Raw genomic sequence first — 17,435 nt, 5'->3', positions numbered from 1 at the left:
CACAGAGCCACCTAAAGAAAGATCCAAAGCCAACCCACAGAACCACCTAAAGAAAGACCTCAAACCAACCCACAGGACCACCTAAAGAAAGACCCAAAGCTAACCCACAGAACCACCTATGCCAACCCACAGAACCACCTACAGAACCACCCAAATCCGTCCCGGTCTGTTTCCATATGAAGGAGAAGGAAGGTACTTACACTGCAAAGGACCGCTGATGCCCACCATCCGCCGGCGCTTGGGAGCTGGAAATAAAAAGTTTCCGTGCTCTTGGGCGGCGATCCGCCAGCCCGAAGCCGGCGGGGAAAGGCGCGATGGAAACGGTGCTGCTGTGCTTGGGCTGCTTCTGGCTCTCCTGCTCGGGATTCCCCCCGCGATCAGGCTCCACGCCGGTCCAGTCTCGTAGCTTTAGTCCCGGCGCCGCGGATCCGCAACCAAGCGCTTCCAAAACCCAAGGCGCAACTCCAGGCTCAAGCCTCGCTCCTGGGGCGCTCCTGGGGCATGAGGGGCTTGGGAGCGCTCTCTCACACTCCCTCTCTGCTTCGAAAAAGGAGGATCCGGAGGGAAGAAGACCCCCAAGGAAGGTGAAGCAGAGGAGAGGCAAGGAGAGGAAGTCCTCCAAGGTCGGGGGAATGCCTCCTGTGTTGCTCTCTTGCAAGGGGAAACAAACAAACAAACAAGGAAGCGAAGGAGCAACAAGGCGAGCCGAAGGAGTTGGAAAGCGGTGTGCCTGCCTGCCTGCCTGGCTGTCAAGGGCGGTGCGCTCTCCCCCTGCCTCCGGCTTGGCCTCCTCTAAGGCGGCGACGCATCGATGGGGAGGCTCCCTCTGTGCGCCCTCCTGCCTCGGGGAGGAAGGCGCGCCATGCAACGTCGCGGGGAGGCAGAGCGAGAAGGAGAAGAGGAGGAGGAAGGAGAAGAAGAAGAAGAGGAAGAAGAGCACGCCGCTGCCGTGGGTGGGTGGGCTTGGGAGTGGGTGGGTTGACTGGGCTGCTTCGGAGGCGCCTCTGTGCGCCAGGGAGAGCGAGAGCGCAAAGGCGCCTCTGTGTACGCGCGTGTGTCTCTTCCTCTCCTCCTCCTCCTCCTCTTCCTCCTCCTTCTCCTCCTCCTTCCCAGCGAGCAGCAGCCACCTCCAAAGTCAAACCGCAGACTGCCAGCAGCTGGCCGGGCTCAGCTACCCAGGTGCAGGGGGGAGGGCTTAGAGCAGGAGGAGGTGGTGGTGGTGGTGGGCGAGGGAGACGGAGACATCTGGGTCGGAGAAAGGAGGGAGGCAGGCAGGCAAGGAAGGAAGGAAGGGGGGAGCGAGCGAGCGAGCGCCCAGGCGGAGGTCAAGGCGATGCTCAGCAGAGTCCAGCAGCCAGGTCCCTGGTGGGCCGCCTGCCTCCTCCTCCTCCCTTCACCACCCTGCCTCCGCCAACCTCTCCCCTTGTTGTTTTATGTTATTGTATGTATCTTTGCGACTTAGTGGCCGTGTCACTTGCAATGCCCCCCCCCCCCGCCCCGGCCCTCTTTTCCCAAGGCTGCCTCCTCTCCTAAGAGTCCAGACTGCCCTCCAGTAACCCAAGACAAACACTTTCCCCGGCCATCTGGAGAGCTTGCTGCCTTTGCCTGGCCCTGCCTGGATCTCGTCACTGTCTGAAGGGAGACAGCCAGGCGAGGAAATCGAGCCACTCCGAGATCTACTCTCTCTCTCTCTCTCTCTTAATCCCCCTTCTGTTCGCTGGTTTTCAGGCTATTTGTTTCACATTAAAGAATAGCCTTAGAGCACTGGTTCTCAACCTTAATACAGTTCCCCATGTTGTGATGACTCCCCAACCATAACATTACTTTCGTTGCTACTTCCTAACTGTAATTTTTTTTTGCTACTGTTATGAATCATAATGTAAATGATAATAGCTAAAGGTAAAGGTTTTCCCCTGACACTAAGTCCAGTCCTGTCCAACTCTGGCAATTGGTGCTCATCTCCATTTGTAAGCCGAAGAGCAGGTTGTCTGTAGACACCTCCAAGGTCATGCGGCCGGCATGACTGCATGGAGCACAGTTACCTTCCTGCCAGAGTGATACCTATTGATCTACTCACATTTGCATGTTTTCAAACAGCAGGAGCTCATGCTGCTGCCTGGATTCGAACCTGCGATCCTCCGAACAGCAAGTTCAGCAGCTCAGAGGTTTAACCCACTGCACCACCAGGGACTCCAAATAATAATAATAATAATAATAATAATAATAATAATAATAATAATAATAATAATAATAGAATTAAAAAGTCGATGACAGATCCCAAATGTAGACTCTGCAAGGAAGCAGATGAAACAATAGATCACATCCTCAGCTGCTGCAAGAAGATCACGCAGACAGACTACAAGCAGAGGCATAACACCATTGCTCAGGTGATTTATTGGAACCTGAGCCACAAATACCATCTATCTGTGACAAAGAACTGGTGGGATCACAAGCCGGAAAAAGTTACAGAAAAAGAACATGTCAAACTCCTCTGGGACTTCTGAATTCAGACAGACAGAGTTTTGGAGCACAATACTCCTGACCTCAAAATCATGTTAAAAAACAAAGTGTGGATTGTCGATGTTGTAATCCCATGGGATAGCAGGATTGAAGAGAAACAACTGGAAAAGCTGACACAATATGAAGATTTAAAGATTGACAAAATTACCATCTGCCAGCTGCAAAAGGCCACCTTACTAGGATCTGCATGCATTGTTCACTGATACATCACACAGTCCTAGACACTTGGGAAGTGTCCGACGTGTGATCTACTACAACAGCCAGCAGAGTGATCTTGTTTGTTGTGGACTTACCTTGTTGTGTTTCAAATAATAATCATAATCATAATCAAAAATCTTTATTTGTACCCTGCCACCATCTCCCCAAACTGCAAGTTGCTTCTGGTGTGCCCAGGGGACGCCCGGATGTTTTTGATGTTTTACCATCCTTGTGGGAGGCTTCTTTCATGTCCCCATAAAGGGAGCTGGGGCTGACAGAGGGAGCTGATCCACACTTTCCCCGGATTTGAACCTCTGACCTGTCGGTCTTTAGTCCTGATGGCACAAGGATTTAACCCATTGTGCCACCAGGGACTCAAGTCACTCCTGACACACACACACACACAAACACACACACACACACACACACAAATATCTCCCCAAAGGGACTCAGGGTGGCTCACAGCACTCCAAGTGCCACATGCAGACAACAGTACATAAGTATAAATACAATAGCATAAGTATCATCAATAGTGCATTAAAACCTCATTGATAAAATTGTAAAAAATTGAACATTATAAAATTCCTAAAATGCAGTGGAACCTGCCAGCCAGCTATCTGTCATAACAATCAATCAAAGTGTGGGCCAGTACTGTTAATCATTCATCACATTGGCCATGGATTACTCAGGGTCAAAGGCCTGCCTGAACAGCCATTATTTATTATTTATTTATTATTTATTTATTTGGTACGCTTATATACCGCTAATATCTCAGCCTGTACGGCGACTCATTGCGGTTTACAGCATATTTAAAACTACAATATTCCAATTTCAAATATAAAGTTAAAAATATAAAATACATACATATACATACATAGAAGTATTGGGCCACCAATACAGACCAGAACATCTCATAATTAAAGTCACAATCCAAATTCGTTGTCCGAGATTGCTAATCCATGATCAAAACATCATCGGTCGGGTTAGCCGAAAACTTGCTGGAACATCCAGGTTTTCAGTTTTTTCCGAAATGCCATTAGCGAAGTGGCTGATCTTATTTCAGTAGGGAGGGCATTCCAAAGCCGCGGGGCCACCACAGAAAAGGCCCTATCTCTCGTACCCGCGAGCCGCACCTGTGAAGCAGGCAGGATGGAGAGAAGGGCCTCTCCCGAAGCTCTTAGGGTCCTGGTGGGCTGATAGGGCGAGATGCGTTCGGATAGGTATGTAGGGCCAGAACCGTTTAGGGCTTTAAAGGTCAAGGCCAGCACTTTGAATTGGGCTCGGTAGCTAATCGGTAGCCAGTGGAGCTGGTACAGCAGAGGAGCCATGTTTTTAGACTCACCCTGAAGGCCTGAAGAGAGGGACCTAATCTAATTTCTTTAGGGATGGCATTCCAGAGTTGGGTAGCCATCCCTGAGAAAGTCCTCTCTCTCATCTTCACCAGCCATGCTTGAGACAATGGTGGGACCAAAAGACGGGCCTCCTCAGCAGAACTTAATGCACGTGCCTGTTCGTAGTAGGAGATGCAGTCTCAAAGATAAGTTGGACCCAAAGCATATAGGGCTTTATAGGTAATCACCTGCACTTTGAATTAGGCCCAGAAACTTATCAGGAGCCAGTGGAGCTGCTTTAAGAGGGGGTGGTATGCTCCATAAAACTTGCCCCAGTTAATAATCTGGCTGCCCCTCTTTGCACTAGCTGCAGTTTCTGAGCTGTCTTCAAAGGCAGCCTCACTTAGAGTGCATTACAATAGTCCATTCTGGATGTAACTAAGACATGGACCACCATGGCCAAATATTTGATGTGCAGGGTGGATTTTCATTCACTGGACCAAATTTGGACCCAATACGCCCAAATTTGAATACTGGTGGGGTTGAGGGGAATTGATTTTGTCATTTGGAAGTTGCAGTTGCTGGGATTTTTAGTTCACCTACAATCAAAGAGCATTTTGAACTCCACTAATGATGGAATTGAACCAAACTTGGCACACAGAACTCCCATGACCAACAGAAAATACTGGAAAGGGTTTTTGTTTTGGGAGGAGGGGGCATTGACCTTGAGTTTTGGAGTTATAGTACACCTATATCCAGAGAGCAATGTGGACTCAAACAATAATGAATCTGGACCAAACTTGGCACAAATACTCAATACACCCAAATTTTAACAGTGGTGGAGTTTGGGGAAAATAGTCCTTGACATTTGGAAGTTGTAGTTGCTGGGATTTATAGTTCACCTACAATAGAAGAGCACTCTGAACCCAGGCCACAATAGATCTGCACCAAACTTGACACACTACCTACATGGCCAGCACTGAATATCAGTGGGTTTGGGGGGGGGGGCTGTTCTTGAATTCTGGGAGTTGTAGTTCACCAACACTAAAAAGGACGAGAAGGACAGTTGGAGAGATCTTCAGCCTTTTCTGCCAAAAGGGTTCTTAAGACTATTAGAAATATGTGTTTTCTGATGTTTTTGGCAACCCCTCTGAAACCCTCCTCACAACCCCCCCCCCAGGGGTCCTGATTCCCAGGTTGAGAAACACTGCCTTAGAGGGAACCCTTATCACCCTCTTTTTTTAAATTTAAATTTTGCATGAAGTTTTGGATGGTGTATGTGTGTGTGGCATGCTTAATTTGACACCTCCAAACAAGAGGATCATTCAGAAAATCATAGGTCGCCTTCCTCTCAAGCCAGCATCCATTCAGGAATACGTTCAAGAATTTCCAGCTACAAGGAAGGCATGCCAACTGCCAAGCACTTCCTACCATTGACTTTCAGAGGCCGGGCTTTTAATTGATTAGCCCTTGTCACCATGAAGGGGTTCATTCATGACTTCTTGCAATGTGGCCATTTAATTAGAGTTTAATTGAAATTGCCACTTTGAAATGGAATCACTGCCCATTTTCCATGAACTTTGTACTTTGGGAAATAAATGGTGCACATTTGATGATTCAGGGAAACACCCTCCAACACCTGTCAAATGTTGCCTGTACTATGTGTTGTCAAAGGCTTTCATCGTTGGAATCACTGAGATGCTGTGAATTTTTTGGGCTGTATGGGCATGTTCCAGAAGCATTCTCTCCTGATGTTTCACCCACATCTATGGTAGGCATCCTCTGAGGTTGAGGGGTCTGTTGGAAACTAGGCAAGTGGTGTTACTATATCTGTGGAATGTCCAGGATGGGAGAAAGAACTCTTGTCTGCTTGAGGTAAGTGTGAATATTGCAAATGCCCACCTAGATTAGCATTTAATGGCCTTGCAGCTTCGAAGTCTGGCTGGTTGCTGCCTGTGGGAATTCTTCGTTGGGAGGTGTTAACTGGCCCTCATTGATTCTTGTCTGGAATTCCCCTGTTTTCAGAGTGTTGTTCTTTATTTACTCTCCTGATTTTAGAATTTTTTTAAAAAAAAATACTAGTAGCCAGATTTTGTTCATTTTCATGGTTTCATCCTTTCTGTGGAAATTATACACATGTTTGTGGGTTTTGTTGGCTCCTCTGTGTAGTCTGACATTGTAGTTGTTAGACTGGTCCAGCATTTCTGTTTTTCTCAAATAATATGCTGTTTTACAGTGGTTCACCATGAAAATGAACAAAATCTGGCAACCAGTATGAAAAAGCACTAAAATCAAGACAGTAAATAAAGAACACTTCTAAAAAAGCAGGTGAATTCCAGGTAAGAATCTGGGCCAGCTAACACCCCCCAATAAAGGTTTACCCCAGGCTGGAAGCAGCCAGGCTTTGAAGCTGAAAGGCCATTAAATGCTAATCAAGGTGGCCATTTGCAACATTCACAATTATCTCAAGCAGACAATAGTTATTTATTCCACCCGGGACATTCCACAGATATATGAACCTCAGCCTAGTTTCCAACAGACCCCTCAACCTCTGAGGATGCCTGCTATAGAAGTGGGCGAAATGTCAGGAGAAAATGCTTCTGCAACATGGCCATCCAGCCCGGAAAACTCACAGCAACTCAATTGCATGTACTCTATCAGTCCCACTCTACAATGTGACAAGAATGGTTAAAAGTTTGGCCATATAGTTGCAGCATTGCAATTTCTGGCACTCCTTTCCATTGGCAATGCTGGCTAAAGCTGATAGGAGCTGTAGTTTGCAATGTCTAGGGTTAAACTTTGGCTGAACCCCACTCCAACACGCAACCTATATGGGGTTACGGTGCACACACATCAATTTAACATGTCTTTACCTTGGTGGTTTTCTGAACTTTCATCTTAATGGAATGTGAACTTTGCCGTGAGTATGACCTATTCCTGAATGTGAAGTCACATTCCATCTACTTTTTCTATCCCATACCAGCAGGTCGAATAGAGTGACTACAGGGGAGGAGGAAAAAGAGGTCATTCCCTCCCCCAATAAGAATTGTGGCTCCCTGTGAAATTTCCTTCAGACTCCAAATTTATAGCATAGAGTGAGATGTTGAAAAGAATTCACATTCAAAACTCACATGTTTGCATTCCCTTCGTAATCTTACCTGCCCATTTCCTCTGTATTTTTAAATGCTTGATTGAAAGTTTCAGTTACTGCAATTCTAGGAATGTTGGGACTGATGAAAATTTTCAGGGAAAGCAGGAAGAATTTTTATTGCAGGCCAAAAATTCAGCTTGGATCCAGGAGCAACAGGCATCTTTTATCCCATAGTGACACATGGGATAAAAGATATACCCCTATATTGTACTTTAACTGCTATGGCAACATTCTGTGGAATTCTGGGATCTTAAATGCCTCTCTAAATGCCTCTCTCCATCTATGAGTTCCAGGCTTTCATAGGAGGTTGCTATTGTAGTTAAAGTGGAATAATAGCACTGTAACAGTCTAATAAGTGGCCACAGTAGTCCATACTCTTGTTACATCCCAAATAGATTATTGCAATGTGCTCTAAGTGGATTTGCCTTCAAAGACTGTTTGGAAGCTCTGAGTGGTCCAACCGGCAGGAGACAGATTGCTCACCAGAGCAGCGTCCAGGGAGCATACAACCTCCCCCCCGCCCCCCCCCCCCCCGTATATGTTAACTCTACTGTCTGACAATCTGCTACCAAGCACAATTCATGCTGATTTAAGCCTATAAAGCCTCAAACAGTTCTGGCCTAGCTTACCTGTATGAACATATCTTCCTCTATGATCCACCTCAGAGGCTAAGATAGTTGGGGGAGGCCGTGCTCTTGGTCCCGCCCCCTTCGCAAGTGTGACTAGTGGAAATGAGAGATGGGGCCTTCTCAGTGGTGGCCCCTTGTCTATGGGATTCCTTCCTCAGTGAAATTAGATCACATCCCTCCCTCCTGACCTTCATAAAAAGTTAAAAACACAGCTTTAGTGCCAAGCTTTTGGTCAGTAAATGGGAGCAATGCAATAAGAGACTATAAAATAAGGATGACTCAGATCGGCTCTGGAATATGACCTGGATTGTGTGATTTTAGTTGATGCTTTAATGTTTATGTTTTAATTGAGTTGGATTTTAATGCATTTGTTTATTTATCAAGATGTATATATGGCATCAAATTGTTGCCTTAGGAAGGCCACAGCAAGTCTCCTTCAGGATGAGAAGGGGGGAGGACAACTGTGGTAAATAAATAAATAAGTGTCTAATAGTTGCCCTAAGTCCCCTTGGGGAGAGGGAGGTGAGATAAAAATAAAGTTGCATTATTATTATTATTATTATTATTATTATTATTAATCAGTAATGATCCTCTGAACAGGTCTTCCAGTGGACTGCAGTGTAGAAAGCTGTCAATCTTGCTGGCATGAAAATCCATTTATCTTCTCTTCCCAAGAGAAAAAGGTTCAACTGTCCATTGGTGAGGTGTGTGTGTACACAAAAGACATAGAAGTATATTAATGATGTTCGTAAACTCTGTGATCATGGTGCTTCTGTTCTTCTGTTCATCCTTTGCAATCCCTTCATTTGGCCCATATTGCATGGCTTCTTGTAAAAGCTCTAAGCCAAACATAATCCTTCCAGAGGAAGTCTGTTGCAATTTGCTGGTAGTCAGTTGGAACTGAAAGTTACCCAGGCAGGATCAACCTAGAAAGCATAAATCTTCTAGTGTCTAGATCTTGACAATAACTTTCAAAAAGCCAGATGGGGACCAAAGAGGAGGTCATGTTTCAACTGTTATTAGACATCCTGGGTTCAATCCAGCACCATACAGTTGTGAAGAAGAGACTTGGGGTGCTTCCAGACAGATGGCTCCTAGTTCTGCCATCGGAAACCATTGTGCAGCTATTCCATCTTTCCCTCCTTAATATATTTTCTGTGGTAGAAAAAAAGATGAAAGAATTGAGGGAAAAACAGAGGATATGACGAGGTTCTCTGGAGGAAAAATTCTGTGAATTAAGTAGAGCAATTGTACAAATACAAATTTTGTCTGGAAGAAATCTGACTGACTGACTGGTTGAAAAGTTAGAAAATGCTGCAGAGCTTCATATTTGGACCCATCTTACAAGGTATAAACTTAGATGGCAACGTTCATTAATCCCATCAGATGTTTCATTGTAAAATCCACCAAGCTTATGACCAATTGGTTATTACTTTGAACAGGATGCATAGAGTCATCAGTTTCCAATAAAAATGTACACTGTTTGACATTCTTTTTACCTTTTACCTTGACATACTACACTTAACTAAACAGCATTTTGTGGTCCAATCCACCCCCTCCCACCACCCCTACCATCTTGAACCGCTGCTGTGCAAACAATGGAGATCTGTTCTCCTGTCAAATAGGATGCAGAAGACTGATGTTTCCACCTGACTCCCACCAGCTATCTCTGGTGCAGCAAACAGAAGCAGGATCCTTGTCTCAATTCTTCCTCTGGCCAAAGGTGTCTAGTGGGAAAAGGGTAGAACCTTCAGTTTTGTATCCTGGTCAATACGGATAAGATATTTCAACCATTCACAGTGACTGCTGTCCACTAAGTCAAAAGTAGGGAGTTTTATGATTATTTTATGATACCATATACTCTTGTCATGATCATGAATACTGACATATAATAGGGGTGTGGAAAATGGCTGAAATCTGATCCATTTTCATTTCAAATTTCAAGTGCCCCCCCCCCTTCCATTCTCGGGAAGTTTCCAGGAGATTGTGGGGGCATCCAGATTTGTAATTCAGAATCTGGAGTTCTGTTCCAATTTTGGGAAGATTCGGTCCATTCGCACCAATGGGAAAACTGGTATTTGGAGTAGGGGATAGGCTGCTGGTGCTGGAGTACACTTACACAAATTGCAGGGAAGCTAGGTAGGTACTTACATAAGGCGGGGGGGGGGGATTGAAATTGAAATTATTATTATTAATAATAATAATACCCCACCTTTCTTCCCATGGGGACTCAAAGAACATGCCTCCTTCATGGGGTAATTCAAAATCCCCACCCCTGCATCTTAAGCTTTGCTTGGCTGCGGGTGGGGCTATGAGTGACAAAGCCCAAGGAATAATGGTCCTGCTAGACTGGGGAACTTACCTTAACACGGAATACAATATATTTCACTTCTAGTCTGTTTGAGATATTGTGGCTGTGGGAAATGCAAATTTCAAGAGGAAAATAAAGACTTGCCTTGTGCACTCTTGATGAATTTCAGTGTATAAGCATCATTTTACAACCCATCAATTGGAGAGAAGTCAAAGAAATTATACAAGCTTTCCAACATTATGAAATAATTGTAAAGTGACATTTGGTGCAATTATTGCTATGGTTGGAATACATCAAGTAATTTTAGACTTAAAAGAGCTAAAACTAATCCATAAATACTTGGTGACAGAAAGCTACATAGGATGCTGCTAGACATTTGTTCATTGATCGGTTGACATGCTGAGATGCAGTTTAATACTCCTCCATGTAAGTTGTTGAGTTATACATTTGCATTGTGTGACCACAAGTTGTAGTGATGGCACCAAACTTAAATATCACTGCATGAAGTGAAGCAATCGTTAATGTAGGATCATTGGAATCAATACCCACCAGGGCAGTGTATCTTCCTTGGGAAAGGCAAATAAATTGTCAGCTAGATAAGGATCAGTCTGGTCAGTAGCTGTAACAATAGCCAAAAATACCATGTAGAATACATCAATGTGGTTGGTTAACAAAACAATAATTTGGATAGGACTAATGATGTAAAACAGAAAATGAATACTCAGAATAGCACATCTATTAAACAGTTATATAGATATTTGCAAGGAGAATTGGAATAGATCTTATAGGATATGAAAAATAAAGGAGTGATACCAGGTTCAAACAGCTCATGTCTTTGATGCTAATCAGGAGAAAAGAAGAAGGGAATCAGTTTCTCCTTAACTCTTGAAAGGTTAGTCACACACACACACACACACACACACAATCATTTCCAGATATGGAGATATATCTGTCTATCTATCTATCTATCTATCTATCTATCTATCTATCTATCTATCTAATCTATCTATCTCCTTCTCTGGATATATATATGCTGGTCTTATAGGAAAAAAAGCTAAAACTTTTTTGTATAGTAGTCATTTGGGCTGGGCAATGCATTCAAAGTCTGCCAAAAGAAATCCAACAATTAAATCAGCGGTCAGAATTCAAGACACAACTAAATTCCTGTGAAAAAGATACTTAAAGGAAATTACAATTCCTTTAGACTTTAGGAAATGTGGATGTGTATAGAATTAACTAAAATATTACTAATATGACATGTACTATTTAGGCATAACCCAACTAGATTCAAATAGTTATGCTAAACTTGGCTAAATGAAGGATTCAACCATTCTCTACATTTCCCAGAAAGAGCTGTAGCCTAAAAAATAATTTAGCCAAGCTCTGCACGGCAAACACTACACGGCAAACACTACATTTTTTGTGTTTCCAAACAATATTAATCACAACATGCAGCCAAAGTAAATCTTCTTTCAAAAGAATACCAAGGTGGTAGGGCACATAATTTGTGGCAGGCTAGATCCTGTTAATAAAATCAGAAAGCAGATAAAAAAGAAAGAGGAGGTGGGAACTTTTGTATGAAATCTCAGAAAACTGTTGACAGTCAAAGTCAACAATATTGGCCTGCAAAAACCAGTACCCTGATCTGATATAAAGCAAATTTCTATTTTTGTGTGCCTTCCTACATAGAATAGGAAAAGTTTGCTTTGTACCCAGCAGTGTCAAAGAACAGGAAACACTATGCTGCAAATTCCTGGAAGCAAAATATGCATTAATACACACACATACACACAGAGGGAGGAGGGCAGGCGGTGGGGAGAATTCCTTCCATATCTAATGACAGAGAAAGCTGTCCTTAGTAAGTTATCTATAGAGTTTCTAAAGATTCCTGCTGTTAGGGAGACACTTGCAGCAAACAATTGTGACCTATTATCTTTTAGTAATAGATTACTCAATCACAAGCTGTTTACCTAAACAAGACACTCACCCCTTTAAAAGTTGAATGGCAAAACAGAGAAATTGCTGCTTAGTACTTAAGGGGGGTACTAAATGACAACTTCCAGACAACATAACACCCTCAATTTTTCCCATCTGAACTTGCCTCCTGTTTTACCAGATATGCTAGCCATCTGCAGATAAGGTATCTAATTAAAGTTACCACATTGTACTGAATCCAAGATGGATTGAGCTGTTCACACATTTTAAAGGGGGTGCAATTCTTTGTTAATTTCATTCCCAAAGGAAGGAATGAGTGAATCCAACTATTTTTCCTCATTGTAATTTAAAATTTGGGATTTGTTTGAATTGTCCTTTTTGCACCAAAAACAATATTTTATGCACAGAGTGCGTTAGTACTTCTGTGCAGAAATATTACTTTCTTCACATAAAACGTTGCTTCCTGCATTGGAATTGTGCAGAATAAATTCTGAACTTCAGATATTTTCATCAGTCCATGATTCTGCTTGTCAGTTTTTCCCTATGCTCAAGAAGCACATTTTTCAACCAATTCCCAAATATTTTTGAATACTTTTTCCATCCCTAGTAATTCATCTAAGAACATGGATTTCTCAGAAATTAATCTTAGTAGTGTATTTTCAATCTCACCCTCTGTGACAGTCACAAGCTTGGGAGAAGAAGAATATTGTAGATATAGTGTATCTTGAATTCAGCAAAACTTGATACAATACTCTGTGATTGTCTTGCATCTTTGGACCTCATCATATTGTCTTTACAAAGCTGGTGGACAGTCAGGAACAGTGGGAAGCATCACATTGTGTTCCCTGCTGTCAGGGATCATGGGGGTATCCCTTTCCATGATGTTTTCCCACTGTACCCCACTTCCTCTTCGCCTCCTCTGGCATTGCTGTATGAGGGGTCAGGTGGACACCTGTCTCTTCTGGGCTCTGTTTCTCTGAGCTGCTGGTGCCGTGCTGGCATGGAGCCCCACCAGAAGTAGCCTTGCATCATGTGATGGGCTCCAGGGGACTATGTGCCGGTAGCATATCAGCAGCACAGAGAAGAGAAGACACTTCTCTGCCTCAATGTGATGAGGTACTAATATTGATAATATTATAATGTAATACAATATAATATTACTACTACTACTAATAATATGCTATTATAATTATATATTTTATATTTAATGTAATATTACTAATAATATTCCAGTATAATGTTATATAGGGTGAGAAGGGTGGCATATAAATGTCATAAATAAATAAGTGGGAAAAATGTGAACTACACAATGCTAGTGTTGAGTGGCTGCGTATCTAGTGGATGGCTCACTCTGAAAGAAGTGATAAGTGACATAGGTGCAATGTGTTTCTTTCCTGGGCCCAGTGTTGTTCAGTATTTTATAAATGTCTTGGATGAAGGACGTGCTCATCAATTTCCAGAATATATCAAACCAAGAGGGATAATCAGTATCTCGGAAAATAGAATCAAGATTTAAGACTGGAAAATAGATTGGAGAACCAAGCCAAAAGTAATGGAATGAAATTCAATACGGTAAATATCTTTGGGCAAGAAAAATTAAATACCGGAGTGATGTGTGGTTTCCAGCCTGTATGGCCATGATCTAGCAGCATTTTCTCCTGATGTTTCACCTGCATCTGTGACTGGCATCGTCAGAGCTGGCATCCTTGAGATCCTCTGAAGAGGATGTCAGCTAGAGATGCAGGTGAAACATCAGGAGAAAATGCTGCTTGAACACAGCCATACAGCCCTGAAACCACTCTAGTGATTCCAGCCATGAAAGCATTTGACAATACAAAAATTAAATATATAAATATAGGGAGGAAGACACTGATTTGACAGGTATGTGAGTGAAAAGGATCTATTGGCCCTAATAGATCACAAGGTAAATATGAATCAATAGTGGTGCTAATGCAATTCTATGTTCTATCAACTCAAGTGTATTCTGTATCAAGGAAATTAACAATACCACTGGACTCTACTTTGGTTACAGCTCATCTGGAGCACAATGTCCAATTTATTAACCTGGTCAATAGCACCACCTGTAACACCAGAGGTGCATTTCCTTCATCTTCCTCCCATGTGATATGCCATCTAATTTCATCAGATCTATAATCGACAAACATGACAGTCTCTATGCAAGAGGATAAATGGACACAAATCTGACACTAGAAATTTCAACATCAAAAAACCAGTTGCAGACCAATTTAATTTTCAGAGTCATACAATAAGGGATTTACAGGCCTTGATGCCTGTACGCAAACTGAAATGATATTCTTACACATAGCCGGAAGTCTTATACAGTCAGTACTCCATATCCATGTATTCTGCATCTGTATCTATGGATTTAAGCATCCATGGATTCAAAATATTTTTTTAAAAAAATACAAAAAGCAATTTTTGATTTTCCCTTTTTACATAAACGACACCATTTTACTACATCATTGTGTATCATGGGACTTCAGCATCCATGAATTTTCATATGCTCAGACAGTCCTGGAACCCAATTCCATCTAATAACAAGGGTCGACAGTAATCCATGTTACCACCTCAATTCCATTATATCATCTCAGTCTTCTAACTCAACACTTTGTCTTATGGATGCTTCACTGTTGGCTCCAAGATGTTAACCCAGTTTCAGTGTATGTATTTTATGGTTAATGTTGAGAACATGCTGGTTCCAGATTTCACAAAGCAGTGATCCATAATAAGGTCCAATTTTAGCATCTCAAAACTCCATGTTTCCAACTGTGAATCAAAACAAATTGGGAATGCTGGCCTCAAATGCAACTAAAAGCTCACTTCTTATCCAGCCCAGCCTACTGTTTTTAAAGCATAAAGCAGATGTGAGCAGGGTTTTTATTGCGTCTCTCTGTACAGTTTTGAACAGAAACTTTCTTGAAGCTGGTTTCCACCCAGATGATTACTTTTCCAGTACTAAATCCAGCTGCATTTCAGCTTTCCTCACATATTTCCATAAATGTTTCAGAAATCCCACGGGAATGTTGGCATTCCTGTTCCTCTATAATTATTTTTACATTTTCACAACATCGTCATAATTATTTGGTTTTCTGTCAGAACCGGGTACTGCCTTACACACCAGCCCCATTATCATGAGATTGTTTTAGAAAATATTATCAAAAAATTCACATTTAGATCATTGCTTTAAGCAGATACTCAGAGAATAAGTAGAGAACATTTGTTAATCATAAGTTCTTGTTATTCTGAAGAAATAGGCTTTCTCTGATGTTGTAAAGTTTGAGAGCACCAAGTGGAAAATTTCTACATCTCCCATCACTGTTTTTAAAATCAGTTTATTTTTAGAATTAAACATGTGCATTTCATTTTGCCAAAGAACTGCGACAAGAAGATCAATAATCAGTTGTTCTCTATCACCTACACATCATTATGGCTTTTCTGCATTAGTCACTACTTACTTCTGTTCCCAGACAAATGGAAAAAGAACTAATAAATACTGATGTCTAAGGCAAAATAAATTGTCCTTTCATTGTGTGTGCTTATACAAATCTTTCCTTTCAGTCTATGGGAAAATTGTATTCGGGAGACAAGGCAAAGGAGTAAAGTACTGTAAATTAAAAGGCCTCTTGGTATTTTTAGGGCTGTACAAAGAAATAAATAACTGCCTCAAATTCAAAGTTACATGTCTGGGTCAAAACTGGTTTACTCATTCAGTTTAATGAAGGCAATGGTTTCATACATACATCTTTTTGTTCTATGGGTCTATTCTAGACAATTTGGCACAAGTTGGATTTATTTCAGTCTCTAGGGATTTTTCATCTACTGCTAGTTGGGCATAATAAAAAGAGAAAAAGACATTGATTCAGATCTACGTCTTCTTCAGATCAGGTTGAAGTCACCTGATGCTGTTGAACTACAAGTTCAAGAATACTTGACCATTGGCTATGTTATGTTGGGTCTCTGGGAATCAAAGTTCAACAATATCTGAGGAGCTATGTTTGCGAAACATTGTCTAGAACAGTGGTTCTCAACTTGTGGGTCCCCAGATGTTTGGTCTTCAACTTCCAGAAATCCTAACAGCTGGTAAACTGGCTGGGATTTCTGGGAGTTGTAGTGCAAAACATCTGGGGACTCACAAAGTTGAGAACCACTGGTCTAGAATAAGTTTAATTTAGTTTCTTGGAACAGCTACACTGTAGAATTAATGCAGTTTGATACCAGTTTTACTGCCATGGCTCATTGTTATGGAATCATTGAAGTTGTTGTTTTATAAGGACTTTAGCTTTCACTGACAAAAATTGGAGTGCCTCATCAAACTGCAGGATTTCATACCATTGAGCCATGGCTAATAAAGTGGAGTCAAACTGCATTAATAGAGTAGATGCACTCTCCATGTCCCTTTATGTATTTCACCTCTAGTATGTTTGTGATTTTCAAAAGTTACGTAACACGTGGGATTTTATACACAAGTTATTCATGGTGTATCTTTTTTTCTGCAACACGTTGCAACTTAGTTATTAGAACTAAGCACACATACAGGCAGCACCCCCCCCCCTTCCGAAATTTGGAAATGTATCATTAGATGCAGTTGTTGTTCATTCGTTCAGTCATTTCCGACTCTTCGTGACTTTATGGGCCAGTCCACACCAGAGCTCCCTGTCGGTTGTCACCACCCCCAGCTCCTTCAAGGTCAATCCAGTCACTTCAAGGATACCATCCATCCATCTTGCCCTTGTTCGGCCACTCTTCCTTTTTCCTTCCATTTCCCCCAGCATCATACTCTTCTCTAAGCTTTCCTTTCTTCTCATGATGTAACCAAAGTACTTCATCTTGGCCTCTACTATTCTTCCATCCAATGAGCAGTCAGGCCTTATTTCTTGAAGTATGGACTGGTTGGATCTTCTCACTGTCCAAGGCACTCTCAGAACTTTCCTCCAACACCACAGTTCAAAAGCATCTATTTTCCTTCGCTCAGCCTTCCCTATAGTCTAGCTCTCACATCCGTAGGTGACTATGGGGAATACCATTGCTTTAACTATGCGGATCTTTGTTGTCAGTGTGATGTCTCTACTCTTCACTATTTTATCAAGATTGGTCTTGCTTCCCAAGAAGTAAGCGTCTCCTGATTTCCTGGCTGCAGTCTGCGTCTGCAGTAATCTTTGCACCTAGAAATACAAAGTCTGTCACGGCCTCCACATTTTCTCCCTCTATTTCCCAGTTGTCAATCATTCTTGTTGCCATAATCTTGGGGTTTTTTATGTTTAAGTGCAACCCAGCTTTTGCGCTTTCTTCTTTCACCTTGGTTAGAAGGCTCCTCAGCTCCTCCTCGCTTTTGGCCATCA

General features: G+C 42.3%; 1 protein-coding gene across 3 annotated transcripts in view; it reads right to left on the bottom strand.

Annotated features, from left to right (window-relative positions):
• The window catches only part of RUNX1T1 (RUNX1 partner transcriptional co-repressor 1), a 164,410-nt gene extending 164,090 nt beyond the window's left edge, over positions 1-320 (bottom strand). For 2 of the 3 annotated variants that reach the window (XR_010909799.1, XM_060775590.2), the window contains exon 1: positions 201-289. Coding sequence is in view for 1 of the 3 variants with exons in the window: in XM_060775592.2 (XP_060631575.1) it covers positions 201-228 (28 nt within the window). In the remaining 2 variants the exon portion in view is untranslated. Of the gene's footprint in view, positions 1-200 lie in introns of all 3 variants that reach the window. The other variant, XM_060775592.2, reaches the window with a different exon arrangement.
• Positions 321-17,435: the final 17,115 nt, after the last annotated feature.

This window comes from Anolis sagrei, chromosome 4 (genome assembly GCF_037176765.1).
Source record: "Anolis sagrei isolate rAnoSag1 chromosome 4, rAnoSag1.mat, whole genome shotgun sequence".
Taxonomy (NCBI): Eukaryota; Metazoa; Chordata; class Lepidosauria; order Squamata; family Dactyloidae; genus Anolis; species Anolis sagrei.
The sequence above is the reverse complement of the archived record's forward strand: the minus strand, read 5'-3'. Positions and strand labels throughout refer to the sequence as shown.